General features: G+C 34.6%; 6 protein-coding genes and 1 non-coding gene across 11 annotated transcripts; 5 read left to right on the top strand and 2 right to left on the bottom strand.

Annotated features, from left to right (window-relative positions):
* Nucleotides 1-2035: 2035 nt before the first annotated feature.
* LOC108225121 (UDP-glucosyltransferase 29-like) lies at nucleotides 2036-3540 on the top strand. Its single transcript, XM_017399937.2, has one exon. The coding sequence runs from the start codon at nucleotides 2108-2110 to the stop codon at nucleotides 3437-3439; it is 1332 nt and encodes a 443-aa protein (XP_017255426.1). The 5' UTR covers nucleotides 2036-2107; the 3' UTR covers nucleotides 3440-3540.
* Nucleotides 3541-5297: 1757 nt separating this feature from the next.
* LOC135147292 (nuclear transcription factor Y subunit C-2-like) lies at nucleotides 5298-6194 on the top strand. The gene is made up of 2 exons (XM_064080227.1): nucleotides 5298-5507; nucleotides 6048-6194. The coding sequence occupies exons 1-2, from the start codon at nucleotides 5298-5300 to the stop codon at nucleotides 6192-6194; spliced, it is 357 nt and encodes a 118-aa protein (XP_063936297.1).
* A 2740-nt stretch (nucleotides 6195-8934) lies between these two features.
* LOC108224824 (peroxisomal 2,4-dienoyl-CoA reductase [(3E)-enoyl-CoA-producing]) lies at nucleotides 8935-12201 on the top strand. Its single transcript, XM_017399555.2, has 5 exons — nucleotides 8935-9330; nucleotides 10080-10239; nucleotides 10547-10716; nucleotides 10792-11014; nucleotides 11793-12201. Exons 1-5 carry the CDS (start codon nucleotides 9145-9147, stop codon nucleotides 11945-11947), a joined length of 894 nt encoding a protein of 297 aa, XP_017255044.1. The 5' UTR covers nucleotides 8935-9144; the 3' UTR covers nucleotides 11948-12201.
* Nucleotides 12202-12907: 706 nt separating this feature from the next.
* LOC108226463 (tRNA (mnm(5)s(2)U34)-methyltransferase, chloroplastic) lies at nucleotides 12908-15539 on the top strand. Its single transcript, XM_017401425.2, has 6 exons — nucleotides 12908-13180; nucleotides 13278-13341; nucleotides 13880-14072; nucleotides 14316-14389; nucleotides 14562-14717; nucleotides 15265-15539. The coding sequence occupies exons 1-6, from the start codon at nucleotides 12991-12993 to the stop codon at nucleotides 15386-15388; spliced, it is 801 nt and encodes a 266-aa protein (XP_017256914.1). The 5' UTR covers nucleotides 12908-12990; the 3' UTR covers nucleotides 15389-15539.
* Nucleotides 15540-15722: 183 nt separating this feature from the next.
* On the bottom strand, nucleotides 15723-15795 carry TRNAR-CCG (transfer RNA arginine (anticodon CCG)). The gene has a single exon. It is a non-coding gene; the product is annotated as a tRNA-Arg (tRNA).
* Nucleotides 15796-16071: 276 nt separating this feature from the next.
* LOC108193004 (thiosulfate/3-mercaptopyruvate sulfurtransferase 2) lies at nucleotides 16072-22473 on the bottom strand. The gene is made up of 12 exons (XM_017359563.2): nucleotides 22132-22473; nucleotides 21357-21539; nucleotides 20754-20813; nucleotides 20514-20576; nucleotides 19946-20070; nucleotides 19680-19842; nucleotides 19445-19504; nucleotides 18647-18705; nucleotides 17785-17866; nucleotides 17189-17252; nucleotides 16812-16879; nucleotides 16072-16347 (listed from the first exon to the last, which is right to left on the bottom strand). Exons 1-12 carry the CDS (start codon nucleotides 22234-22236, stop codon nucleotides 16234-16236), a joined length of 1146 nt encoding a protein of 381 aa, XP_017215052.1. The 5' UTR covers nucleotides 22237-22473; the 3' UTR covers nucleotides 16072-16233.
* Nucleotides 22474-23078: 605 nt separating this feature from the next.
* LOC108224955 (pentatricopeptide repeat-containing protein At1g62914, mitochondrial-like) lies at nucleotides 23079-27016 on the top strand. 5 transcript variants are annotated; one of them, XM_017399724.2, is made up of 6 exons: nucleotides 23081-24869; nucleotides 25324-25383; nucleotides 25707-25907; nucleotides 26196-26269; nucleotides 26361-26485; nucleotides 26689-27016. In XM_017399724.2, exons 1-3 carry the CDS (start codon nucleotides 23255-23257, stop codon nucleotides 25763-25765), a joined length of 1734 nt encoding a protein of 577 aa, XP_017255213.1. In that variant the 5' UTR covers nucleotides 23081-23254; the 3' UTR covers nucleotides 25766-25907; nucleotides 26196-26269; nucleotides 26361-26485; nucleotides 26689-27016. The 5 variants fall into 5 exon arrangements, with proteins under 5 accessions (XP_063935649.1, XP_017255213.1, XP_017255214.1 ...); XM_017399725.2 differs by lacking the exon at nucleotides 26196-26269; XM_064079577.1 differs by having other exon boundaries at nucleotides 26361-27016.
* Nucleotides 27017-27112: the final 96 nt, after the last annotated feature.

Raw genomic sequence — 27112 nt, 5'->3', positions numbered from 1 at the left:
CCTCCTCTTCCGGGGTCCGACCTCCGCTCTATTCTCCACTTTCCGAGTCCACATCACATCACACTATCACAGCAACCCGCATACCAAGAAGCTCGAGCATATGGAGACTGTGCAAGACGACTTAGGTGATCTTGAGCATAGCAGTCATTTATGTCAGGCAACAGTGCCAACAATCTTTTCTTTCTGCACCTCAAGCTCGTTCCCAACAACTACAGTACCATTTATGTAGGCCAGATTCTGCAATCTTTTATGCCAGTGCTTAGGCTTTATCCCAGCATAACTTGTACATATGCCAAGACCACAGAATTCTTTATGCATGCGCCTCAGGCTTAGTCACTGCATAATCAGCAAGTCGTTTATACCTTGGCCACAGGCTTAGCAGCAGCTGGACCTGCAGACTCTGGTGTAGTTTCCTGCATCTATATTATTTACAAATTAATATTTGATAATTCACTCAACATATCACATTAGATTAATTATCGTTTTTATTCAAAACCATAAATTGATTATTATTTTTTTCAAGAGAAAAATAATAATTAAATTACATCTTTTAACAAAGAAAGATGATAAATAATAAATTAACAATAACAGATTTTATCATATATTTATTAAGTTATATATATTTATTTCTTTTAGAAAAAATATACATATATATCTATTTTGTGAATTTCAAGTTTATCTACTTCCAAATTAATATTTGATAGTATACCTTGGTGTTTGTCTTTTTTACTTATTAAGAATAAAATAATTATTTTCTTAAAACACACTAATTCTATCTCAGTAAACAATAAGATACTCCAAAAATTCTATTCTCGTCATTAAGATGCTAATTCTAGCCCCATTCTCAATATCAAAAATTTTTGAAAATTCATGGTGAAAAAAGTGAATAAGAAGCGCTAGTAGATGAAAGGGAAAATATCTCAGTATGGCATGAAGAAGTAATTTGATCTACGGGTTTAATCTTTTCAATATTTAAAAAAGGTGTTTGCAAATTATTAGAATGTAAGAGGAGGGATTCTTCTGAAATGAAAAGAAACTGCATCTTATTAGATGCATGGGATATATAGAAGAAAAAGGGATGTTTGTGATTAACACCTTTAAACAGAGCCTTAATGGAAAAATGGTGTTGAAAATGACAATCAAACAGCGGTAAGGAATAGAGAGAGATCATGAAAGGGAGAGGCATATATAACGTAGCCATGTATCATCTTACCTGCGCAACAAGAGGTCTTTGAGTATATATCTACGTTCAACAACCAGTCAATCCAACCTCAGCCAGAAAATCATGGTGTAACCTTGTAAGTAATATGATCGAATATGATCTGCATGTGTGTCATGTTATCATCCACAGATGTAAGCTCCGTTATAAATGGAACATGTCATCTCTATATGAGTTCATGGGGCCGGCGGCATGTGCATATAGTCGTGTTTTAATAGCTGTGGGCCGGTGGCATGTGCATGGAGTAATATTAGTGAAATGTACATATGGATGAAGCCTCAAGACTCAAGAGCAGATGTCCATGATCTTAAAATAATGTTTTTAATTATGTCAGTGTATAATAATTTGGCCATTTGGGTATGTAAAATTTTCTTTTATGATTTTGAAAAATAAGGGTATAATTTTCAAAAATAAAAATATTTTCTAGTGGGTTTTTAATGTAAGTATCAAAATAAAAATAAATATGATAATAACTAAAAACGCATGAAATTAATAACACATGAAAAGTATTTTATATTTCAGAGTTGTTGCCTAAGCGTTTTCATCTTTTAAAAATAATCTATTTGGTTATATATTTTTATTCAGAAAATATTATTTTTAAATACCCGGTCAAAACACTTAGTCCAAAATCAAAGTGTCAAATAAAAAAAACAGAGAGAGTAACTACTAATATTTATGGGTATGAAAATTGTTCACTTTTTTAACTTTATTTATTTTCCTCCTTTTTTAATTTTTTTAGTTATTATATATTTTAATAAAATATTTAACATATAATTAGAGTGATGTATTATGTTTTCTAGTATTTTCTATTATAGCCGTCCGCATGAAGCTCTATAAAAACGAGCCGTGTGAACATGAGATCTCTCATATCTAAATATCCAGAGAGAGATGGCGGAAAGCAAAGGGAGAGGCATAACGGTTCTGATGCTACCATGGCTAGGCTACAGCCATGTATCATCTTACCTAGAGCTCGGCAAAAGACTCACCAAAAGAGGTGTTTCTGTTCATCTATGTTCAACCCCAGTGAATCTAGCCTCAGTCAAAAAAGCCCTTCTAAACAGCCCTTCAATAAAAACAATCGAGATCCATCTTCCCAATTTGCCAGAACTTCCTCCTCATTACCACACAGTAAATGGCCTCCCACCAAACCTCCTCTCCACTCTGAGAAAAGCCTTTGACATGGCAGCCCCGAACTTGTCGGATATCATTCGAACATTAAAACCAGATTTGCTTATAAACGATATTTTCCAACATTGGGCGCCGCAAGTGGCTCTGTCCCAGAATGTTCCAACGGTCTCGTACATCACAAATGGCGCCGTGACGACGTGTTACTGGACTCATTTTGAGATTAATGGGCGCCACTCTCCGTTTCCTTATCCGGAAATATATGTCACGGACTATGAAAAGGCCAAGTTTGAGAAATTGATGAAAGTGCATGCTCATGGCATCGGGACGGCTGAGCGTGTCAGCTCTTGCGTCAGGGAATCAAAACTGATTTTAGTCAAGAGCTGTGATGAGATTGAGGGAAAGTATATTGACTATTTTTCTACTCTGTGTAGGAAAAAAGTTCTCCCAGTTGGTCTACTTGTTTCTGAGACTGTTGATTGGAAACAAGATGATGATTGCGAGATTTTCGAGTGGCTTGACAAAAAAGATGAGGCATCAACGTTGTTTGTTTCGATGGGGACCGAGTGTCACTTGTCGAAGGAAGAGGTGGAGGAGATGGCTTCTGGACTCGAGCTGAGCGGTGTGAATTTTATATGGGTTGTTAAGTGTCCCGACAGAGATTTTATCGGTGATTTTCTTAAAATATTTCGCGAAAGAATTGGAGAAAAGGGAATTATTTTAGAGACATGGGCACCGCAGACCAGGATATTAGCGCATCCAAGCATCGGGGGATTCGTGAGTCATTGTGGACGGGGTTCGGTGACGGAGGCATTAGCCTACGGCGTTCCGATCATTGCAATGCCAATGCAGTATGATCAGCCGCTGAATGCTAGAGTGGTGAACGAGGCTGGGTTGGGCGCGGAGGTTAAGAGAGATGGGAATGGGAGATTCCGGGGAAGCGATATTGCAGAAGTTATAAAGAAAGTTGTGGTGCACAAGGATGGGGATGAAATAAGACGGAAGACGAAAGATTTGAGCAAGAGCCGGAGGGAGAGTGGGGACAAATATGTAGATATCGTGGTGGAAGAATTGCTTCAGCTTTGTAATATCTAGTTCGGGGAGTTTATATGAATAATTATATTGTGAGTGATTAAGTTTATCATGTATTCCATATAATAATAAATAAAAAAATTTAATTTTATATTCTAACATAACTTAGAGCAGTCATCGCCTCAAGCTGAGCAGCAACAGGACCATCAGAATCAGCAGCAGCAAGGATTTAATAAATCTACTTGGCATGGAAGTAGAGAGCTTGATGGAAACTGTGATTGTAGAATGCTTTTTCCAAGTCTGCAAGTTATTAATGTAATTTTAATTTGTTTCTTAGAGTCGTAGTTAAATGAAGGTCATAATTGTTTGGCATGGAAGTAGAGAGCTTGATGGAAACTGTGATTGTAGAATGCTTTTTCCAAGTCTGCAAGTTATTAATGTAATTTTAATTTGTTTCTTAGAGTCGTAGTTAAATGAAGGTCATAATTGTTACTCTGTGCTGGCGTGGTGTAGTGGTGTAACTTGCATCTAGTTGAAACTTCAGCTTGTGTTGTCATTAAGTCATTTCTAATGTAGCAAACTAGCAATACAAGAATATGCATATTTAATTTTTTTTATTTTTAATAATTTCGAAAATTCTGTGAACCGTGTTACGCTAAGCTAAAATGTCATTATGTAATTAATCTAGGACACGTATATTTTTGTCCGTTTTTGCATGGGAAAAATACGTGTCATTCATATATTGCATACGTTTTTATTTGTATGTAATACGTGTCATCTCAAATCTGGTATATCTTTTATTTAAGAAACTCATCTCATCTCTGCGAAACTCATCTCATCTCTGGTTCTTCGGTAGCATCTCTACGTCATCCATAGTTTCTATTAGCTCTTCTATCAAAACACTGTTGGTTATAGTTTCTATTAGCTCTTCCATTTTACCTTGATTGTTACGGTTTCCGTTATCTCTTCAATCAAAATATATATGTTCATTACAGTTTTTTACTACATAGATTTCGTTTAATTGTGGCCGATTCAGTTTTTTCACATTAATTCGAACACTTGTATAAGGTAATACTATCATTCTCTTTCTTCTTTTTTTTTTCATTTTGTTATGTGTATTGTTTGATGCATTTCATTCAGCCTTTATATTTGCCTAATTTACCATTTTTATATTAAATTTGTTGATAATTGTATTGATAACAAGCCCATTGAACTTTCAGTTGGACTTGCAGAACTGCCTATCCCTAGGGCGGAGGAAAGATTTGTTGGACTCAAGACTCCATCTTTACTTTTTAGTACTGTCGGAGAAGATTTCACGAGATCTGACTAGGCTTTGTAATTTGAGACGGAGGTAGTAGCAAGATATTGATTTATTTAGAATTATTTTCACAAGTTGAAATCAGAAATGAAGGAAATTTATCAGATTATCAAACATAGAAGAAATATTGTATGAAAAAGTTTTCATTTCAAATCCTGTCCCTGTTTTCTTGGTGGCTGTTCAGCCTCTGTAACTGATAAGTTGCAAAGGCACGAGAGGCGCCATGGTCTCAGGCCTGTTGTCCATTGCTTGTGGCTTTGAGAATTTGTTCGCTCAATATATATTTTGGCATTACGTGTTTGAGAAAATCAAAGGTATCTGTTTTATTGCAACAATTTCTTCTTTTGAATTGTTCTCCTTCCATCTTCCTCATTGTTAATCCAGGCTCTTGATGTCATATCAAGGATAAACATCTCGCAAGTCTTAGTAAAGACGGTTACAGTTTCCTGGGCGATCATCCTGATATCATTATCTGCTTTCATTATCCTTTTAATTGGGGCAAATGGGAGCCTTTGATTCTTTGAGGTCTGCTGGAGTCATTCTAGCATCTGGTTAGCCCAAAATCGCACATGGAGGCAATCTCGGGCTAACCAAATGCATGAAATGACGCCAGCAGACCTCAAGAAGCACAAGCTCCCACTTGCTCCGGTTAAAAGGATAATGAGAGCGGATAATGATATCAGGATGATTGTCCAGGAAACTGTAGCTGTCTTTGCTAAGACTTGCGAGATGTTTATCCTTGATACGACTTCACAAGCCTGGATCAACAATGAGAAAGATGGAAGAAGAAATGTTCAAAAGAAAGATATTGCTGTGACAAATTTTTAAAACAGATACATTTGATATTCTTGAACACGGGATTCCAAGAGATGAATCGATTGAACAAATTCTAGGGGCCACAAACAATGGACCACAGGCGAGCTCATCTGCTGGTCCTGAATTTATTGCTACAATGTTCCTGATCAACAGCATGGAATACGAGTGTCGAGTATAACAAGTGTTGCCGTGTTGGTGATCAGCAACCTCATCCATTTATGCCTCAGTATCAGCCATGGCTACAGATCAGTACCAGCAGAGCCCAATGTAGCAGTACTGGCCTCAAGCTGAGCAACAACCCGACCAGCCGAGCAACGAGGAGCTAGAGGAAAACTGATTAGATTGTTGGTTCCAACTCCTTTCTACATAGATTGTGTTCAATTGTGGTGGATAAATTTTTTCTTTCTTGATTAGAACACTTGTATATGGTAGTACTTTTAATCTCTATTTTCTTTTATTTTTATCGTTTCTTTTGTTTAATGCATCTCATTCACCCGTTATGTTTGCCTATATTACTTTCTTTTTTTATTCAATTAGCTCTTTGCCACGCATCTAAATCTGCTGAAACTGGCAATTAATGATAACAAAGCTATTGCACTTTCAGGTGGACTTGCAAAACTGCCTATCCCTGGGGAAGAGGAGGCTGCATTATTGTATACACTGGTACTGAAACGTTGCTGGTAGCTACAACATCAGGTATGTCGCGTTGGTTATTGCCGGTTTGATCTGTACCCTCTGCAATGTAGTTGTTGACTCTCCATAATCAAAGGTTACAAGTTTCAATTCTTAAAACTCTAGTGTGTCTCCTTGTTGGCTGTCCATTCTGTAAATCAATCGGTAATCATATCAATCAGTAAATTACTCTTCAAGGACCATGAAGACCAACAAATATTTGATTGAAGAGTTCACCCAACTTGTGAATGATTTAAAAATGAGATGCGTTTCTTAAATTATTATTTTTTATACGTGTTCAATTATAATTGTCACCGCACCATATACAGAAGACATGTAGATGTGTTTTTGCATGCCCAAACTAGGTGTCTTCAGTATATAGTGTGGTGATAATTCTAAATTAACACGTATTGAAAAAAACTCTATTTAAGAAATACATCTCATCTTGGATCATTCACAAGTTTGGTGAGTTCTTCAATTAAATAATTTGTTGGTCTCCATCATCCTTGCAGAGTAATGTAGTGATTGATATGATTACTGATTGATTTATGGAATGACAGGCAACAAGGAGACTCACTTGTAAAGATTGAATACTTGTGAACTTTGATTACGGAGAGTAAACAACAGAATAGTGCAGAGAGTGCAGATCAAACCGGCAATAACCCACCTAACACACCTGATGCTGTAGCTACCGCCAAAATTTCAGTACCAGTTTCTACATGCAGCCTCCTCTTCGGGTATCCACAACTCCGCTCTATTCTCCTCTTTCGGAATCCACATCACAGCACCAACCCGCATACCAAGAAGCTCAAGCTCAACCTCAGCATATGGAAATTGTGCAGCAGCTGGACCTGGAGCAGTTTCCTCTGTCTAGTTTTCTAGCATTGATATGGTTGATGTTGTTTAAGTTTGTATGTTATTTTGCTCTTGTTTCACCTTATTAATACTGTAAGTAGGATCTTTCTTTACACACCAACAATAAAAATGTCGAATACTCCCTCTGTCCCATTTAATTCTATACGTTTCTTTTTCACTGCTCGACACGCATTTCAATGCTCTTATAAAATATAGTTCTATAAGTTATTTTTAAAATTTTCTTTTTCTGAATAAAAATATAACATTCAAACTTTTATTCAGAAAAGAAAAATCTTAAAAATAAGTTATAGAACTATACTTTACAGGAGTATTAAAGTCCGTGCCGCATCCCGTCCCCAATGTATATAACTCAGGGGGACGGAGGGAGTATATTACTGTGAGGGTCATGGGATCAAGTGACAACATATTGCTGTTCGCCAGGCCCATGTAGAATCGTTGGTATTGGACTATTGTTTGTGTTGTTGGTCTTTGCTATAAGTTGAATAAGAAAAGTTGAGATTTCCAAAATTTTCTTTTATTGATCTTTAAAAGTTTATAATTTATTAATATTTTACTAGTTTTTAGAAGTCATATGAAATTAATTATCTGGATTTCTTTTCAAATGAAAAGTGATATCAATCATTTCTATAAAAAAGATAATAAATAATAAGTTCACAATATAAAATTACAAAAATGATTAAGTTATCTTTTGTGTTGATTTTTTCAGATATATTTTTTGAATGAGTTAATTATCAAATAGGTCACTTATTACGCTAGAAAATATCAAGTGGGTCACTGAGAAATTTTTGGTCTCATTTGAATCACTAAAGTCATAAAAAAATATCAAATAGATACCTCTAATATCTTTTCGAGGAGTAAACTTTATTTTTTATTGAGTTTCACACATTTTTTTTAGCTGTTAGTATAATCAAATGAAAGGTTATGAATTCTTGTATTTACGATAATATATTCAGATTTTAAAAAATTTATTTATTATTCATTTGATATAATTAAACAAAGTAATTGTAAAATTAAAAATAAATAGTAAATAAATTTCTTAAAATCTGAATATATTATCTTAAATACTAGAATTTATAACCTTTCATTTGATTATACTAACACCTAAGAAAAATGTGTGAAACTCCATGCAAAATAAAGTTTATTCCTCGAAAAGATATTAAAGGTATCTATTTGATATTTTTTATGTTTTTAGTGATTCAAATGAGACTAAAAATTTCCCAGTGACCCACTTGATATTTTCTAGCGTAATAAGTGATCTAATTGATAATTAACTCTTTTTTGAATTAAACTATTTTAAAATATATTTTTAGAAGAGAAAATATTTAATAAAAGAAAGACAGTTTTTTTTAAGAGAATAAATCCATTTAGTGAATTTTAATTTATTTATCTAATTTAAAAATTATTATTTTATAGTAAACCCCAAAGAGCGCTTATATTTGCTATTTAAAATTCACAAAATAATTATTTATTTATTTTATGAGAACATAATAATTACTAGTTCTTAAAAGTCAAAACACATTATGACAAAAAAACACATTTTTTAATAATATTTAAGTACTACTCCCTCCGTCCCAATCAATTCTATACAGTTTCCTTTTTGGAATGTCCCATCATTTCTATACATTCCCAAAATAGCAACTTTTTACAATATAAAACACTATTACACCCACTACTTTCTTTCACTATCTTCATTCTATAATAATAAAAACACTATTACACCCACTACTTTCTTCCACTATCTCAAATCTATTATTAAAAATAAATGGGTCCCACCACTTTATCTACTTTTCACCTAACTTTACTCATTTCTTACACTTTTTCTTGGTCTCCGTGTCCAATCCCAATGTATATTATTCATTGGGACGGAGGGAGTAGTAATCATAGGAATATACCTTTGTCAAACTTGACTGGCTCCTCTTTGTCTTACTTGTAGTACTCAAACCACCACCTCCACACCTTCTTCCACCATATAAATAATCTTTACACACACCAAACACCCACACATTTCACACATTCATCGGAGAAACCAAGAAAACCCACATAATTTACTTGATTCTTGAATAAAGATTGGGTTTTTATTCAAGAAATGGAGAGCCCATTTAAACCAAACATTCTTAATGGCAAGGTAGCCCTGTTGACTGGAGGCGGGTCGGGTATTGGGTACGAAATATCCAGCCAGTTCGGTCAACATGGAGCTTGTGTTGCTATCATGGGTCGCCGCAAGTCTGTTCTTGATTCTGCTGTTGCCTCTCTTCGATCACTTGGGATTCAGGTAGTGATCTCGATAAAGTAATATTTTTTTGTTTTTAATCTCGATGAAGTAATATTTTTTAAGTCCCAATATTGTGTTTTAATTTTGATTAAGTAATATTTTTTTTCTCGGTTATGATGTAGATTAATAAAATTTTGTGATCATGAGGTTTGACTGAGATGGAAGAATCAGTAGAGACTGAATTTTTGTATGCTTTTGGGTATGATTGTTTATATGCGGTGATTGTATGTTGTGTTATTGTGGATGGGTTGTTATAATGGGACTGCCTCGTTAGAGTGACTGGTTTTTTCAGGTTTATAAGAAATTGAATGGAATTGTTCCAACTTTTGTAGAGTTAATGTAATGTGGTGAAGGATCGTGGTGATGTAGTATTATTTTTGTAGAGTTAATGTAGTGTAATAATTTTTCAATGATTCGTGTCTGATGTTGTTGTTGTTTGAGTTGGATTAATTTTGGAGTAACATTATCCCTATACCGGAAATGGCTTATTTTGTCTCTCTTTTTGGGGATTGTATTGAGCTATATAGAAATGATAAGAATGATGGTTCTTATATATACATGATGATTGATCAGAGATTATGACTGTAAGAATTTGCATAGAGCCTATCTTTGTTTGCTTTAGTTTTAGACAAAAAAATATGTGGGGCTTGATTATTGGTTACTTTGATCTGAAAGTCCATTGTGGCTTCTTCTTTTTTAAAGGCTTTTCTTCTAATAGTTCCCTATGTTTTGTTGCTCCTTTTTCATAGGCTGTTGGATTTGAGGGTGATGTTCGCAAACAGGAAGATGCAAAAAAAGTTGTGGAATCAACTATAAAGCACTTCGGAAAGCTTGATATTCTTGTTAATGCAGCAGCTGGCAATTTTCTGGTGTCAGCTGAGGATTTGTCTCCTAATGGATTCCGAACAGGTAATATCTGCTGTCTGGTGCAGTTCTGAAGATACGCTCTAACATATTGTCTGATACTCTGGCTTATAGTTATATTCATCAAAATTCAATAAGTAAGAACTACAGTTGTCTTGTGATTTTTTCTTTCAGTGCTTAGATGTACTGTCTTAAATTAATTGTATTAACTATGCATTTTTAGCAAGAGGTAGCTGGTTCATGTAAGTTGTCAGCTAATCGCTGTATAGATCATTAAAGTATAACTGGAGGTAAAAGAGGGGGCTTAGACTAAGCGGAAAGCTAATGTTTTTATGATACCTTCCTTCTACAGTGATGGATATTGATTCAGTTGGTACCTTCACCATGTGTCGCGAAGCTCTTAAATATCTTAAAAAAGGAGCTCCAGGCAGGACATCATCAAGTGGTGGAAGCATATTGAATATCAGTGCTACTTTACATTACACAGCATCTTTTTATCAAATCCATGTATCCGCTGCCAAGGTTTGTACTAGTTGCAGTAATAATGTTTACCTATTTACCATCTGCATGATATATTAAAATAAATGATTAATTCAGGCAGCTGTGGATGCTCTTACGAGAAATTTGGCTTTAGAATGGGGAACTGATTATGATATCAGAGTAAATGGAATTGCTCCTGGCCCCATTGGTGACACTGCTGGTATGAGTAAACTGGGACCTGATGAAATAAAAAACAGCTCTAGAAAAGAGATGCCTCTATATAAACTTGGAGAGAAGTGGGATATAGCTGTTGCAGCACTCTACCTTACATCAGAAGCTGGTTAGTAAACTGATCATTTTTTTTCTTTCCTTTTTAATTCAATTTGCAGTCCTTCATCTGTTTTCTATGGATCATATACAAAGCCTGAATTTATGTGAGCGCCAACCAACTGAGTTTGTTATAATATATCAATTTTTATAAGTTTCAGGAGTGGGGGATGTTGTTTATATTATTAAATATTAAAGAATGATAACTTTCTCCTGACGAGCCTTGTATGGATTTCTTCCCAAATTTCCTGTATTTAAGCCTCCTGATTTTGTTAAACATTTTGCTGTTTTCGTAGTTAAGTTTTAACTTCATTCCGTGCTCATCTGATAATGTCCATTCTTAATCATATAAAAGTATGTCTACTATTACTATTAATAATTCTAATCTGTAATCAATTTCTTTTGGTACATATTACACTTATTTGGATCAGCTGTATGTTCTTTTACTGAGTTATATCAGCTCAGTCTTCCATGTTTGCCTAGAAAGCCACTAAAACAGTTGCCGGCGACAGTCATATATATACATAACTCTATATACTATCGCCTCTGGCTACCCTATGTATCATAGTGCCTTCAAAATATCATTTCATTTAAAGGTCTCGTTTGATTTTAGCAATACCTCAAGTTTATCCTTACACTATTGAGGGAACGGTCATGGGAGGAGGCAAGACAACACACACTCACTTGTGTGGAATATTCACTTCCCTGCACCATGTTCCTTCTTCCTTGCTTATTTATGCACTTAATATTTATTCATCATATAATTTTTGTGTCTTTCATATTTGGTGAAGGTAAATACGTCAATGGCACCACTCTTGTAGTTGATGGTGGACTCTGGCTGAGCAGGCCCCGCCCTTTACCAAAAGAGGCAGTGAAGCAGCTTTCCCGCACAGTGGAGAAACGTTCAAGAGCTGCACCTGTCGGGGTTCCCACAAGCAAACTTTAGTGTTAGTCATTACAAAATCAGCTTTTATTGAACTCAGCCTTCTGTTTGAACTTAATTATTGTAGATTGTCTTTATAAACTATTCAAGGACCTTTTATTAAGGTACATTAACCTATGGGGATGGGAACCTGCGACAGTGAGATTACTCCTGGAGGCCTCAGCCACTCCTCCCACCCCTAGGGTCCAAATCCAGCTTATCTGGTGGAACAATTATCATTTTAAATGAATGATCAACACAAACTTGATTACTTCTTTCGTCCATGCATTTAAACTTCTCATTGTTCCTCTGTTTTAAGTCATGAATTATGCAGCTTTGCTTCATGGGGTAGTGTACTACCTATTAGGATGGCAAATTTAATTGTGATACGAAGACCAGGGTAATGTTCTTGGCTGCGATCGAATGACAGGAGAATGTAACAAGAAAATTTAGGGACAGTTTTAGGTGGTTGAAGTGGATTATAGAGGTAATGTGGAAAATGAGGGTAAATTCTAACAAAAAGTTGTGTAAAAGATTGAAAGAAGTATGGATTGGTCAATTCATTTCAAAACTGAAAAGAATAAATCTGAAAATGCTTAATAAGATGCACAAGGGGCATTGGCCTAACATATATGATTTTACTGTTTAAGTCCGATTACCGCTTGCTTTTCACAAAACGAACGGGAGGCTGAGGGTTTGAGGTTTGAACAATATAATGTTGGCAGAAGGGTGAGGGTCTCTTTGCAGGCTTGTCCCTTGATTTTACATTTGTGCATGCTAGGACATGTGGTACCAAATTTTAAAATCTTATTTCAGGACATACTAAATTTGTAATATCCACATATTCAATTTAAATATGAAATTATTGTAACAATTATGATTAAAAAATTAGAATTTAGAATTTTTGTAAAAATAGTCATGTTTTCAAATATATTTTCAAAATTAAACAATTATTTTCCAGATCGTTAAAATTACAAGTAAGATTATTACATTGTATATCTCTGGAAAAAAAATTCGAATTCTGGATATTTTTCTCGATTAAAACTGGTGTATATCTTTCCGGCACAATGTCGAAACTACACCACCCCATTTCAACCCTCTTCTTCTCTCATAAACCCTTCCTTTTTGTACCCGCTTCATCACTCAGAAACCCTAGAAATTTTTTCAATTTCACTACAAATTCAACCAATAATCACAGCCTCGTCGCTGCCGCTCAAGCTCAGTCTCCAATTGCAAAGAAGCCTCCTAATCTCCCAGGTCTAATTCACAAACTATTTCTCTATCCGTACAATTTATTTTTTTTATCAAAAACTGAGTCAACTCGGTCTTCTTTTGTGTTATTGTTGTGAATTAGGTTTGGAAAATGTGATGTTAGAGTACATGTTTGGGAAGAAGAAAGCTACTGAAGTTGCTCACTCGTAGGTACTTTTGATTCACTACTTGGAAGTTATAATTGGAGTTTACAGTGCTTTTACAATATTATAAATCTCGAGAACGGAAAATTTTGATTGAGAGTACTAGCCTAGATTTCAATATTTAAAACTCTAGAGATAAGTAAAATTTTGATTGGAAATAACTTGTGAACTGTATTTGAATCATCTTCTTGGATGATTTTTGATGGAAAATAAGTATGAAAAATAACTTGCTAAAACTGAACATGTGAAAATAATAGCGTAAATGTAAAATGACTGCTGCTAAAATAAAACCCAGGATTAGTTTTAGCCCTGATTAACATGGTGCGAGAAAAACTTTTTACTTATGCTCTTGCGATGTGGGAGCTTTCCCCGCTAGTTTTATGACATAGAATAATATATAAGTTATCTTTGAGGGTTGCATGGCCAGCAATATCAAAACAATTTGTCACTACAGTTTCACTGGTTTATACAGTCTGCTGGAGAATGAATGCTATTTACAGTTAATTTGTTCTAAACTCTCTTATGCTCCTTTTATGCACAGGGTGTGGAAATGTGTAGTCCAGAAAGGGGATGCAGTTATCGATGCCACTTGTGGTAATGGGTATGATACCTTAGCAATGCTTAATATGGTTGCTGATAAGTCACAAAAAGGCCGTGTTTATGCATTAGATCTTCAAGATGTTGCTTTACAAAATACTCGTTCTTTGCTGGATGAATCACTGGATGACAATGAGGTGCTCCTTATATGCATTGTCTAGTTTGATTACTTTTCTTTTGTTCTCAACACTTGTCAATTATATACACATTTATGTCAATACCTTATACCCTTATTGTATAGAGCTGTGTACCATGGTCGATGTTGCCTATGAGTCTGTCTGACATGTCTACCAGATTATAGCATGCAAAATCCTGCCAGAAAATATCTGTTACTACAAATTCGTATACCCACTGTGTTTGAATGAACTCATATACTGCAGAGAGAACTCGTTGAGCTCTTTAGCACATGTCACAGTAAATTGGAGGAAGTCATACCAAGAAACATCACAGTGAGGTACTGCAATTCCACTCAGTTTTACCCGTTTATTCTTACTTTGATATTTTTTTCCTTGCAGATGATCACCTTTTCATTATTTGACAAGTCATTTACTCACCACCCCTTTCTTGCTTTATTTACAAGCTTCTTCATCTTATACCCATCCATATCGTGTCACTTGATTGTACAGGCTAGTTGCATTTAACTTGGGTTACCTTCCTGGAGGTGACAAAACAATGATTACCAAGTCAGATACAACACTTCTGGGATTAGAAGCAGCAGAGAGAGTAGTTGCACCTGGAGGTCTCATCAGCTTGCTGGTTTATGTTGGGCACCCCGGTGGAAGGTTCTGTTTTACTTTTAACTGATATACTTACACATATACCGCTATCTTTAATCATGAAGACGGGATATTACTGTGGTTTAAATAAATTAAGATGCAATAGATAAATTAATTAATATAAATGAGATCCAAACGAGACTTAAAGAAAAGGTGAAGGATTTTGAGATACTAATGTTGTGTTTGGTTGGGGTGAATGGAATGAGTATAAATAAAAGAAAAGAATAGAGTGCAGGAGGGATAACTTTGAAAAAAATGAGTGCAAATTTTCTATGATGAGATTTGGGTAGAAAATAGGTAGGAATTGGAATAGAGCATTCCTTAACAAAATGGAGGTTTTGAGCTCTAATTGAGGGTGATAATGGAATGGTGGAAGGAATGAAATTATCATACATTCAACTAAATTATAGTTCAAATCTCATTCCATTCCCTCCATTTTCTTTCATCCCAACCAAACACAACATAAGTTTAAGTTTGTAATTCTTTAAGGCTTTTCTTTGTGCTCCAAAGCTTATATGAACCATTAAAGTTAATCACGTGTGACATTATGCAGGGAAGAGTTTGAGACGGTCCAAGCATTTGCTTCTGGTTTGGCGGTTGATAAATGGAGCTGCTGCAAGCTTGAAATGTTAAACAAACCACTTGCTCCTATTATTGTTTTCTTATTTAAGCGATAAATTTAAGGGGAATCAAAGATCACCAAATTGTTGAGTAATGGAAAATGATTGATCCTCTGTTGAGGTCATAATTTTGTAATCTCTCATTTTAGCCCCGTGGGAGTCATAATTTTGTAATATTTCTGGGAATGGAGGCCATGGTGTTGTAGAATTTGTTCTCTCTAGATTCTACTGATTTTACGCAGACAAAAACGATGTACTAAATTAAAAATTCCACTGTTTCGTCATCTAACATTCTAACTGAGTATATAGACAAGGCAGCAAAATAATTAGAGTTTTTAATAAAAAAAATTACACTTGGATTTTTTTTTTTTGCACGAATTATGTGAAAAGGCGATCACGATGGGACTCGAACCCACAATCTCCCGCTCCGGAGGCGAGCGCCTTATCCATTAGGCCACGCGATCGACAGTGACACTTTTTACATAACTTTTGTTACGTAATTACAAACAATAGTAATTTTTTCTCACATGACACAGTAATTCTTAGCACTGAATACTCGTTTTCAAAATAATTAAAATTCTAAATATATAAATTATCACGCCCTCTGTCCAGTTCTTCTTATTAGTTATAGGACATCACGTACTTTCCAAATTCAAAACATTAACTTACACGCTTTTTTCGTTGAAATGATATGAGTCGAGATATTTCTTATGGGATTATCAGATTCAAAAAGAACAATATGAAGCAAATACAGCCTTCCATTCCAATTTTTACAAATGCTATATAAAGAGAGCTCATGATGATGCAATCCACAAAAAGCAAACACTCAACAGTTACGAGGGATATCGATTAATTCACTGTTTGGATACAAGTTCTTACTAGGCGCATATCTGGGAAGCTTCTTATTGAGTTTCAGCTAGATCAGAAGTGGAAACTGGAGTATCAGGATGTGCTCCCCATTCTGTCCAGGACCCATCATACACCGGAACATCAGTCTTTCCAAGACGGTGGAGGCCCTGTAAATGAGCAAGTATCAGCTTACGAAATAACAATGTTACAATTCCTTTCTTGACATGTTAACACGCATGTTTTCCATGCTGTATTGAGTAAAGAATAAATGATAAATGCCATTTAAACTGCAAGTATCAAGCATAACACAGTACATTCATAACAAATCATAGTAAAGTTCTTCCTAGGTAAAACAAGTTTTAGAATACAAACTTCCCATATAATTCTTTCAATATCCTAGAAAAAGGTCAGAACTGAGCAAAGATGTATCAAATCTAGTTTAAAAAGATGATGGTCGAATTTAAAGAACATATGCTTTTAAAAATCTTGTTTAAACACCGGTCCTTTGTAAAAATAGATGAAGATTGAATAATAAAAAAAGACTTTGATGTTCAACCAAAGACTATATAATGTCATGTTAAGCATTAAAGTCATCACCAGTAAAACAATAGAAAGGGAAAAAGATCATCACCAGTGCAAGAATGCAAGCCGTAACACCAGTGCCACATGAAGTTACAATAGGTTGGTCCAAGGAAATGCCTGCAGTTGATAAACCCAAGAAAATTATTAACATAGGGAGCAGGGAGGTCACTATTCACATAAACAGAAACGATTTACACACATATGTAATTGTTAGTTGACTGCTTTCTAATACTTAATATACATTCTAGTGGTGGCATCCATTATCTGTAACAATATATAAGTTCTATCACCCTGTAATTCAGTGGAGGAAAAATATGTTCGCAAGTATTTAAATTTTTTGTTACTGGCCTTTGCCCAGAAGAAAAGAGTAACAAGTAAATTCCCCAGTCAACCCTTTGAACAGGCACACAACTACACAAGTATTACCTTCTTGCTCAAATTTTTCTTTGAGACTGGCTGGTGGTAAGAGTGACTGCGAGCTATCCAATAACTGCAAGGAACCACAGAAATGGGGTCACGAGACATGTCTGTTTAAAAGAGTTTAACATGAATCTATAGCATGACAACGACTTTGTAGTGAAATTTTGGCAAGTACTGACGAAAAATAACGTTGTGTACAACACTATTAATTCTTGTATATAAAATATATACGAAAATTAGATTAGCCGATGAACACCAGCAGCTTCATAAAGAATGTTAATGATTCAGATTCTATCATTCTACAAATTATATATAAAAAAGGGTACATGGGGAAATAATAGAGCTACAGAGAGAGTAAGAAATCACTATATTTAAAAGACCTTGTATTAGTGATAAATAATATGAAGTTGCTTTCAACTTAAGTACATACTAAATAGGGCATCGACTATACAGTGACAAAAATAGTTTTGCATGATTTCACTTTATACACTTTGCAATATAATAGTGAATAGGGATATTAATGATTTTCCAACCTGTTGAATAAATCCAGTTCACCAGATATACAAAAAACTAGTATTAATGTAACAAATGTACTATGCTACCTGTGGAAACGGAACACACTTGCTTCCAGGCACATGACCAGCTCTTATTCCCTTTCTAGGCTCAGGCGCTGTGCCATCAAACCTGCAAAAGCCAACACGTTCAATATCTCCACAAACCGAAATCAGGCTTCCAAGAACAGAAATATTTGTGAGGAAAGCATTTGTTAAGTCACTAAGATTACTTGGCTAAAGACAAGCAAAGTTTTGTATTCATGATTAAGATGAATCTCTATATATTTAAGCCATGGTCAGACGTGTTTATTAGGGCAAGGGGAAGAATTTAACTGATTCAATGAAACTCCAAAGTCCAAAATTAAGAAAATGTATATTGAGAGTCGGAGATTAAAAAAGATTTGAAGAATTGTTTCCTTAACTAAGGGCTGCTACTTGATTAGTCAGATTATTTGCATCTATTGCTTTCTCGAGAGGTACTTTCACGTATTTAACCCCTTGTAGATAATAGATATATAATATGATATGCAACTCGCATCAGTAGGCCATAGTCACAACTTCACTACTTATTTACCAATTATATCATGCTCCAAGTTCATTCTAAAATTTGTGCTCTTAAACATCCCATTTTAAGTAAGGATTAATTTGGTTCTGAAGGATCCAGCTACATGAATTATTATAGTGTTCTTATATCTGAAATCAGATACACCACATTCTAAAAGTATACAACACTTAACAAACAAAAAAGGTGCTACAAAAATAGAACCGTATTCTCAAAGTGAACCAGAAAATACTATACCAGATATGCCATATTTTCATTGGTATGCCTCAAAGTAAATATGATACATGTTACAAGAGGGATACACTAGCAGCCAGCAGAACAATATAAACTATATATATATAAAAGTACCTGGCCTTCGAACGAGCATCTACAACTTGATGTGAATTTTCCTCAATGTTTTTTTGAACCTATTTGATTACATAAAATTATTGTTCAAAGATAAAGTAATAATAGGAAGTTGCAAAGTTCAATTCAAAAAGGCATTTCATGCATTAGCATGAGAGATGTATCTTAGTTCTAACCAAAAATTTAGAAATCGGAAATAAAACACTAAATTAAAAATAAAAAAAGATTCAACTAGACCTGTATTTGACATCTATATTCAAAGCTAGTGACAACCTGTTTATCACTTTCCTAGATACTTTATGAATGCCACGATGTGGGAAAGAGAACCCAACTATAGAGTACATTTTATAAAATATGAGGATGAACAAGATAGAAATTGCTGATTCATTATCTTAAATGACTAGTAGGAACTATCTTAGAAGTTAGTAACCAAGTTATGAGGTTCATGTGTAATTTTCATTTAGCTACCACAATGAACTACAGAATAAAGAGCACATAATGAAATTTATAGCCATGACTCATACTTCTGGACATCTTTAAAGCAACACAAAAAGGTAGGGTATTCAAAAGAAGTTTGCAATATAACAGGTTCACAGACACTGCATACCTGAAGGTATTATACATAGAATACATAAACAGAACTACCACATATTGTAACTTTGAACCACAACTTACCGACTGTAATAATTTATATAAATCACTTGTAATGTCTACTTCAACCCCAGTAATTAGTGTCCCAAACAAACAATTTCGAAAGTAAAAATAACATAAAAACACACTGATTACAAGTTGCAACTAAACCTGCTCTAGATTCCAAACAAGATGCGGCTGTAATCTGGCTTGAAATGTAATTGGTGTGACCTGGAGAAATAGAGATATCTATTTAAATTATTTTTTCACTAAATGACTGAGCAACAAGTCTATCATGGAAAACCAAAGAATAAATCAAATATATATATAACACAGATGAAAAAGAAGCATTATCCGGTATCAAATACTATCAATATATTGTTGGTGTTGATAATCTTAAACTTACTGCCTGTCCTTGATATACTTTCTCTATTGCGTCACTTGCAGCACTAGCTTTCAAGATAGCATCACTAGAAGCACTCGACTCAACATCAAATCCTGAAGCACGCCATCTTGGAAGGCCTCCATCTAACACCCATATTTTATCATGCCCAAAGACTCGGAACATCCTGTGCATCAAGAACTACTAACTATAATTCACTCAGTTTATTGATCCAATTGCAACAGTGAACCATCTAATAAACAACCCTGGTTATTAAACTTACAACTCACCACCACACTCGAGCAGCACTAAAAATGCCCTTCCCATCATAAACTACAACTCCATCTTTGTTCTCAATACCAAGAGCTGAAACAGCAGCAGCAAAAGCATCTTCTGATGGCAGCATGTGCGGCAACTGATAACAATCAAAATTTCAAGATGCTTCAGCATTATAAAAAAGACTGACCATATTTATATATATTAGTTGCAAGAATATAACTGGCATGCAAGTAGGGCTGTACATGAGCAGAATTGTTGTGAGCAGCTTGAGCTATATCTGAACTTGAAAGCAACACAAATTAAGTTCGATCTTCAAACTTTAACAAGCTAAAATCGAACAAGTAAAATCTAGTTCATTTTGAAAAAGTAAATACTTTAACAACATATTTCTCACTAGCCAAACTCCCTAACATTTCTCAAGTTCAAACTAAACCCAAAGCTGAACTATATTATTTCTTAAATGAGTCAAGCTTGAGCTCACTACTTTTTGGTCTCAACTCAGTTCATTTACAGCCCTGCTTACTCTGGTGTATATATAGAAGTAGACAAGATCCAAAATAGAAGGAATAAGAATCACACATTCGTAGCTTGATCTGATATCCCATCAACATCAAAGAAAAGGGCACCAGGAATGTGGGCAACCTGTAAACACAGAAAGCAGAAGGAATATAGAGGCATTAATACAGAAGTGCAATTAAAGATATTGAACCTAAGTTGTCCCAAACACTACAGTTCAAGAGAAAATATCTGTAGAAAGTCTACAAGTTCTAAAAAAAATGTCCAGTAGAAGAAAAGTATTAAAAAAAATCCATTCCATACTTGATACTCCTGTAGTGGGTTCCTCTGTTCGTTTGGCATATACCATGATGCATCTAGAACCTGGAAATATCACTATATCAGCACATTTACATTTTGTTCCAACTACAAGCCATTTGATAAAAAAAATTGTCGATAGAATTAGATGTGAGGTGGACCTGATTGTGTAACACGGTAATTAATCAAAATAATGGCTGATTTTCAAACTAATAAGAACTATAATTAAGTCATGAATTTACTGATCAATATACAAAATATAGTTCCGGACATTAATATTAATCATATCCAAGACATCTAGACATTTCAATAAAAACTAAATGTAACCTAGTATAATTAAACAGGCCCATTCACTCTCCTCTCAAGTCTTACAAAAATTAATACTTAGCGTTATAAGGCCACAATATGACATGTATTGCATTATCAGACTACGTGTTGATGGTACATGCAACATAACACTACACCTTCCATGCAATAATGTTTTTGATATATCCTTACATTAAACATATATATCAGACAATTATAAAAAAACTATATACATCACAACATGTAAATATAGATTGCTTCATAGAATAAAAAACTGCTGCCTACTGACCCCAACTATCATACCTTCATATCCGGATCTCGCAAGTTGGCATGGAGCCAATCAACTGATACAACAGGTTCACTAGTAGACATGGACTGTACTGATGAAGCAGCTGTCACCCCACTAACAGATGAAGCCATAGTAGAAAAATAACCAGAAGTCTTATGTTTAGCATAAGAAGCAACCCTAAAGTGTGAAGGTTTTATCTGAAAGCAATTAAAAAGCTACATAAGTCCAGACAAAAAAAATACAAGAATCAACCGGAGATACCAATGTCTATTTTAACTAAATGTGTATTCACATACAGCCTGCATCACAACTTATTGAAGGTAATGCCGAAAAACTCCAAAATCCAGTACTTTGCACGAAAGAAACTGAAACATAATTCACTATAGAAATTAAACGCATTCCTTTGTGGGGAATGCACGACAACAATTTCCGGTCTCTACATATCCTCCAAATTATTCCGATTAACATTAAACTTGCAAGCACACTAAATTACAAAGAACCCCATTACATATTTGCCTCCAGCTACTCAACCAACCATCAACAAACAACATACAATAATATATAAACTCAAGAATTCAGGTCATTCATTAGTGACTAAATGAATTCAATTAAACAACCTACTGCAGTTCATATAAAACCCAAGAATTAATCTGTCACAAATAAAAAAAACCGCAAAATCAAGAATTCAAGTCATTCATTCATTAGTGAATTCCTAAATCAAATTAAACAAAGTACTACAATCCATAATCAATAACAAGAAATCAAGAAATACTAAAAATCACAACTTACATTAAACACAGAAGATAAAAACCGGGTCTTGTGTGGAACAGCGTAAGAAGATTGAAGAACGCGATTAGTAGCAAAAAGAGTTCTTGATATAATCGAAGCTGCCATCTTTTTTAAAAAAAACCCAAATTGCCAAATTAGGGTTTATGATTAGTGGTACAGAGTGACCCGATTAAAGTGCAAACAAACAATTAAATCAGAACCCTCGATACCACAAGAATTGAAGTCTCGATCAATAAAATTTGTGTTTTTTTTTTTTGACAAAATAAAATTTGTGTTTTAGTCTAGTGAATTATATAGCTCTGCTGCTTACTCTCACTGTGTTTTATTATCCGGCCTGGCCTCTGTTTTCTTTATTATTTGCAATCATATAAATTAGGGCCGTTTATGTCATTTAATTTTTAATTCAATAGTACATCCTTATTTCAAAATAAAATAAAATTCAATAGTACATCCACAACTCTCAACTATAATTTATTAATATTTAGATATTTAGATTTAGAATTAGCTATTATTGTATTATTATATATAATTTATACTTATTATTATTTCTTTTATCATAATTCATAAACTTATTTATTATTTGCAATATACATTATATAATAATATTGAAATTTATTAGACGTCAAAAAATATATATTATATAACGCGTGTTATAAATAAATCTCTTAATATAATTTTTAATATAATATATATATTATAAGTAATCAAAAAAATCTTTAATTTCCGAAGGAATAATACAGTTGAACGAATTTAATATTAATTAATATGGTTTGATTTCAAAATTATTTTTGACACATTTCAATTTTAAATCATAAACTCATGTTTGTTACAATTAATTTTAATCCAATAAATTTATTAACAGTTTGAACTAATACACCTTCAATATAAAATAGTATTGAATTCTTTATTTTTGTCGTAAAATGTTTATTAAATTCTTGTTTTCCAAGTTTCTCCGCACTTTGAATGAAAAAGTAAGAGTCTCAGTGTACCCTGATTGATTCACCTCTGCTGCATCTATCTCGCATGCAAGCCTCTACACAATCCGAGAGAGACACAGAGAGACGCGGGGAGAGAGGGAGAGAGAAGGAGAGAGAGACACAGGGAAGGAGGGAGGGAGAGAGAGATGTCTTCGATATTATATTCATGTTTACGAAGGCACCAGCAAGGTTCCGCTTGTTTTCAATTGCTATCTCACTTACAATCACTAAACATTGCTCAGCTCCATTTCGATGCTCATAATAACAACAATTCAAACCCTAGTTGTAGCCCTCACATAGAATTACAACGATTACTCGTCGAGAAATCGAAATCAGGTTTCGATAATCTGGCGGATGCTCTCGCGGTGTTTGATAAAATGCTTAAATCGCAGCCTCTCCCTCACGATTTCCACTTTAATCAGCTGCTCACGGCGCTCGTTAGAATGAAACATTACAATGTAGTTGTGTCTCTGTTTAGGGATATGTGTAGTCTATGTGTTCCGATTGATGTTATTAGCTTTAATATTGTGATCAATTGTTGTTGTCACTCGAATCGGATAGACTTTGCGTTTGCTTTGCTTGCGGGAATATTTAAGCGCGGTTTTGTGCCTGATGTGTTTACGTATACTACTTTAATTAGGGGGCTTTGTTGCCAGCATAAGTCTGCAGAGGCTAGGGTTATGTTCACGAACCTTGTCAAATTCAAAGAATTTGAGCCTAATGTAGTGAGTTATAGTACTATGATTAATGGACTTTGCAAGACAGGTCATACTGATATGGCCGTCTGGTTGTTCAGATTTATGGAGAAATCGGAGTGTAAACCTAATACAGTGACTTATTCTACAATTATTGATTCTTTGTGCAAGCTTGGTCTTGTTGAAGATGCTTTGAAGCTGCATTCGGAAATGATAGAGAAAGGCGTTTTACCGAATGGTTGGACTTACGCCTCAATCATCCAGGTACTCTGCAAATTAAAGAGATGGGAAGAGGTTGATCGGTTGCTTAAACAGATGATCAATGACATGAAAGTTTCTCCAGATGTTCATATTTTTACTATATTGGTTGATGCTTATTCCAGGTCGGGGAAGTTGGACGATGCCAAGCGGATAATAGAGATAATGAATGAAAGGGGTGAATGTCCTGATACAGTTACCTACAGTGCTCTCATTCAGGCATATTGTTCACAAGGACAAACGGATGGGGCATTGGCTGTCCTGAATACCATTAAAAGTAAGAAGATGAAGCCCAACTGTTATACATATAACATTCTGTTGGATGCATATTGCAGGGAGCTGAAACTGGACATAGCTATGGATCTTTACCGAAACATGGCATGTGAAGGTCTGCTGCCCACAGTTGAAACTCACAACATTTTGTTACACGGACTATGTCAGCTGGGTATATCTAAGGAAGCACTGACCTTTTTCTACAAAATTCAAGACCAAGGCCATAAGCTGGATATTGTGATATACCGGACCTTGTTAGATGGTCTTTGCAAGAACCAGTACGTTGATAAGGCATTGTCTTTATTTCACTTGATGAGATGCAATGGTTTAATTCCTGACAAGGACACTCATAATATAATCATTCGTGGATGTCTTCGGAATAAGAAGTATAATGAAGCATGTAAACTGATGGACAAAATGGTGGATTGCGGCTTCTTAGCAGATGCATTTACAACATCTTTACTACAGCACCTAGTCTTATCAGAAGTACAGGATCCAACTCTCCTTGCAATGCATCAGAAGTGCTTGCAGTCAGGTATGTGACTTTTGTTAATAAAAATCTCTTTTTCATTTGTGTTCTTTTTTATTACCTACAGTATATGATTTAAAATTATTTTTGTGGATCTAATCTGTTTCCGGGACACAACCTGTAGCTTTGAAGGCTTCTTATTGTTGCTGGATTAACTCGCGTTTTTACATTGTTTACGCCTATACTATATTTAGACATTCCCTTTAGTATCTGCTTTAACATTACCTTTCTCATAAGGGTTTGAATCTTGGAAACCTTGGTCTTGTTTACTTGTATAACTTATAATTTTGCTTATTCTTATTTTTGGTTTAAACCTCCTCTATGTTATAAGTTAACAACACGAGCATGATAAATGATGCATGTTTGTCCTGTCCAAGGTGCGGTGCAGTATATAAGCAGTGTGTTTACCCTTCTTAAGTAGTGTTTTCAGCACTAAATACTTTTTTTTGGGTGTTCTCAGTCAATCATGAGGAAGATCGTCGTGTACACATATCTAAAGTTATCCATAGTGGTTGTCAAGGTTTGAACTTTTCTGAACCAGAATCTTTTGATGCTTATTTATGTTTGTGGAATGATATTAATACCTTTAGCTTCACTTAACATCTTTGAGAATATGTTGAGTTTGATGAGACGCTATTATATGTTATTAGAATGTAAATAAACTGATAAATAAGAATTCCCTGCTTTAACCTATTCAAAGAATTCATAAAAGAAATTATCTAGGTAAATGTAGGCCTCTGAAATATCAGATCCTGTATTCATCACTTACTAGAATCTCCAATTGTTTTGCTAAAGCCTGTTGCCTATTTTAGTACAGTGAATTTTCGTCAGTTCTTTCTTCAGGTTTCACAGCCCTGCATGAAATTTTGAAGCCAGAAGCAGATCACCACTGTGAAGTTTGAGATGCCTGCAATGCTCCAAGTGACTCTTTCTGATATTGGTAACAACATTAATGCTGGTGACACTGATGAAGAAGGTCGTTTGTAAAAGAACCTTCATGAAGATTACTTTGAAATGCCATCAGAGCCGTCACACAATACAAGTGTAAGTTTTTTTTTGTGTGTGAATTACAACAGAACGACCATTGCTATAAAAGTACCATATCCAGTCAAGTACAAAAAATGACTTCGAATCTCCTCGACTTTGTTATATAATCAGTCTGTAATAAAATAAAATCAATAAAAAGTAGAAGCTTCAGACGAGGTCGCAATACTTGGTTGTCATTAGTTGTCCAATATTGGTAGATCTAATTCCTAAATACTTTAGACTCTCTTGCCTATATTAATTTTATCGTTTCTTATTTTTGGATTACTTGTCTTCCATTTTTTGTAGGTACTAAATATGTCTTCTATTTTTGGATTACTGATACAAGCATGATATAGTGATGTGTTTATCCCCTGTCCGAGGTTGATGCCATTTTAAGCAGCATGTTAGCCCTTCTTGTTATTAGACGTGTGCATGGTTTTATGGTTAATACTGTTTTTATGTTGGTGCCAGGTAATCATGAGAAAAAACACTTCTCTAAAGCTGTCCAGCTCAGAATTGGTTGAGTCAGTTTCTCTTGCTGATCTTGTATTTTGCTGAAATATCTTTGACATCCTGAGCCCCACTTCTAATGCAGAGTAAGATCATACCAGATTCGTTACTAGAATAATGATAGATAATGAAGCATTCCTCTCTTGAACCCAGTCAAAGAACTCAGGTTTTAAAAGAAAACATTGCAATGTGGCGTAGATATACTAGATCCTTTATGCAGCATCTCGCAAAAAGATTTTGGTTTTTTGTCTATGCAAGTACGAGACATTTTCATCAGTTATTTTTTCAGGTTTGCATCCCTGCGTATAATTTTCATGCCAAAAGAGGATCACCTCTATAAAAGTGGAGGGAGCAATGCCAAATATGCACAAATTGACCCTTGCTGATATTGATAGTGATGGTAATGCTGAAGAGTCGATGGCACTTATTAAGAAAGAGGTACTTAAGATCCAACTATCCAAGACATGCAGAAAATCAACTCCGAGTGTACATACCATGTATTTAATATGTTTTTTCATACATAATTAAACACATGCAGACACCCACGTTTTTTTTGACAAGGTCCGAACTCTTGAAGCAGATAATATGCGTTTTGTATATACAGATTTGTATCTTTACTGAGCTAGTAGAAATTTACAAAGAGAGAAAATAGGATAAAGGATTTCAAGAATACAACAAGGTGTTGATTACACAGTTTCTTAATTTATTTTAAT

This window comes from Daucus carota, chromosome 6, assembly GCF_001625215.2.
Source record: "Daucus carota subsp. sativus chromosome 6, DH1 v3.0, whole genome shotgun sequence".
Classification (NCBI taxonomy): Eukaryota; Viridiplantae; Streptophyta; class Magnoliopsida; order Apiales; family Apiaceae; genus Daucus; species Daucus carota.
The sequence above is the reverse complement of the archived record's forward strand: the minus strand, read 5'-3'. Positions and strand labels throughout refer to the sequence as shown.

Coding starts and splice junctions, on each gene's coding strand:
- LOC108226463 (XM_017401425.2), top strand. CDS start 12,991: ATGTCGAAACTACACCACCCCATTTCAACCCTCTTCTTCTCTCATAAA. Junction 14,073..14,315: donor AATCACTGGATGACAATGAG/GTGCTCCTTATA, acceptor CATATACTGCAG/AGAGAACTCGTTGAGCTCTT. Junction 14,718..15,264: donor GTTGGGCACCCCGGTGGAAG/GTTCTGTTTTAC, acceptor GACATTATGCAG/GGAAGAGTTTGAGACGGTCC.
- LOC108224824 (XM_017399555.2), top strand. CDS start 9,145: ATGGAGAGCCCATTTAAACCAAACATTCTTAATGGCAAGGTAGCCCTG. Junction 10,240..10,546: donor TCCTAATGGATTCCGAACAG/GTAATATCTGCT, acceptor TTCCTTCTACAG/TGATGGATATTGATTCAGTT. Junction 10,717..10,791: donor TCCATGTATCCGCTGCCAAG/GTTTGTACTAGT, acceptor TGATTAATTCAG/GCAGCTGTGGATGCTCTTAC.
- LOC108224955 (XM_017399725.2), top strand. CDS start 23,255: ATGTCTTCGATATTATATTCATGTTTACGAAGGCACCAGCAAGGTTCC. Junction 24,870..25,323: donor TCAGAAGTGCTTGCAGTCAG/GTATGTGACTTT, acceptor GGGTGTTCTCAG/TCAATCATGAGGAAGATCGT. Junction 25,384..25,706: donor TATCCATAGTGGTTGTCAAG/GTTTGAACTTTT, acceptor TTCTTTCTTCAG/GTTTCACAGCCCTGCATGAA.
- LOC135147292 (XM_064080227.1), top strand. CDS start 5,298: ATGACGCCAGCAGACCTCAAGAAGCACAAGCTCCCACTTGCTCCGGTT. Junction 5,508..6,047: donor TTCAAAAGAAAGATATTGCT/GTGACAAATTTT, acceptor TTATTCAATTAG/CTCTTTGCCACGCATCTAAA.
- LOC108193004 (XM_017359563.2), bottom strand. CDS start 22,236: ATGGCAGCTTCGATTATATCAAGAACTCTTTTTGCTACTAATCGCGTT. Junction 20,071..20,513: donor TATCAGATCAAGCTACGAAT/GTGTGATTCTTA, acceptor GATTGTTATCAG/TTGCCGCACATGCTGCCATC. Junction 16,880..17,188: donor AGAAAAATTTGAGCAAGAAG/GTAATACTTGTG, acceptor TATCAACTGCAG/GCATTTCCTTGGACCAACCT.
- LOC108225121 (XM_017399937.2), top strand. CDS start 2,108: ATGGCGGAAAGCAAAGGGAGAGGCATAACGGTTCTGATGCTACCATGG.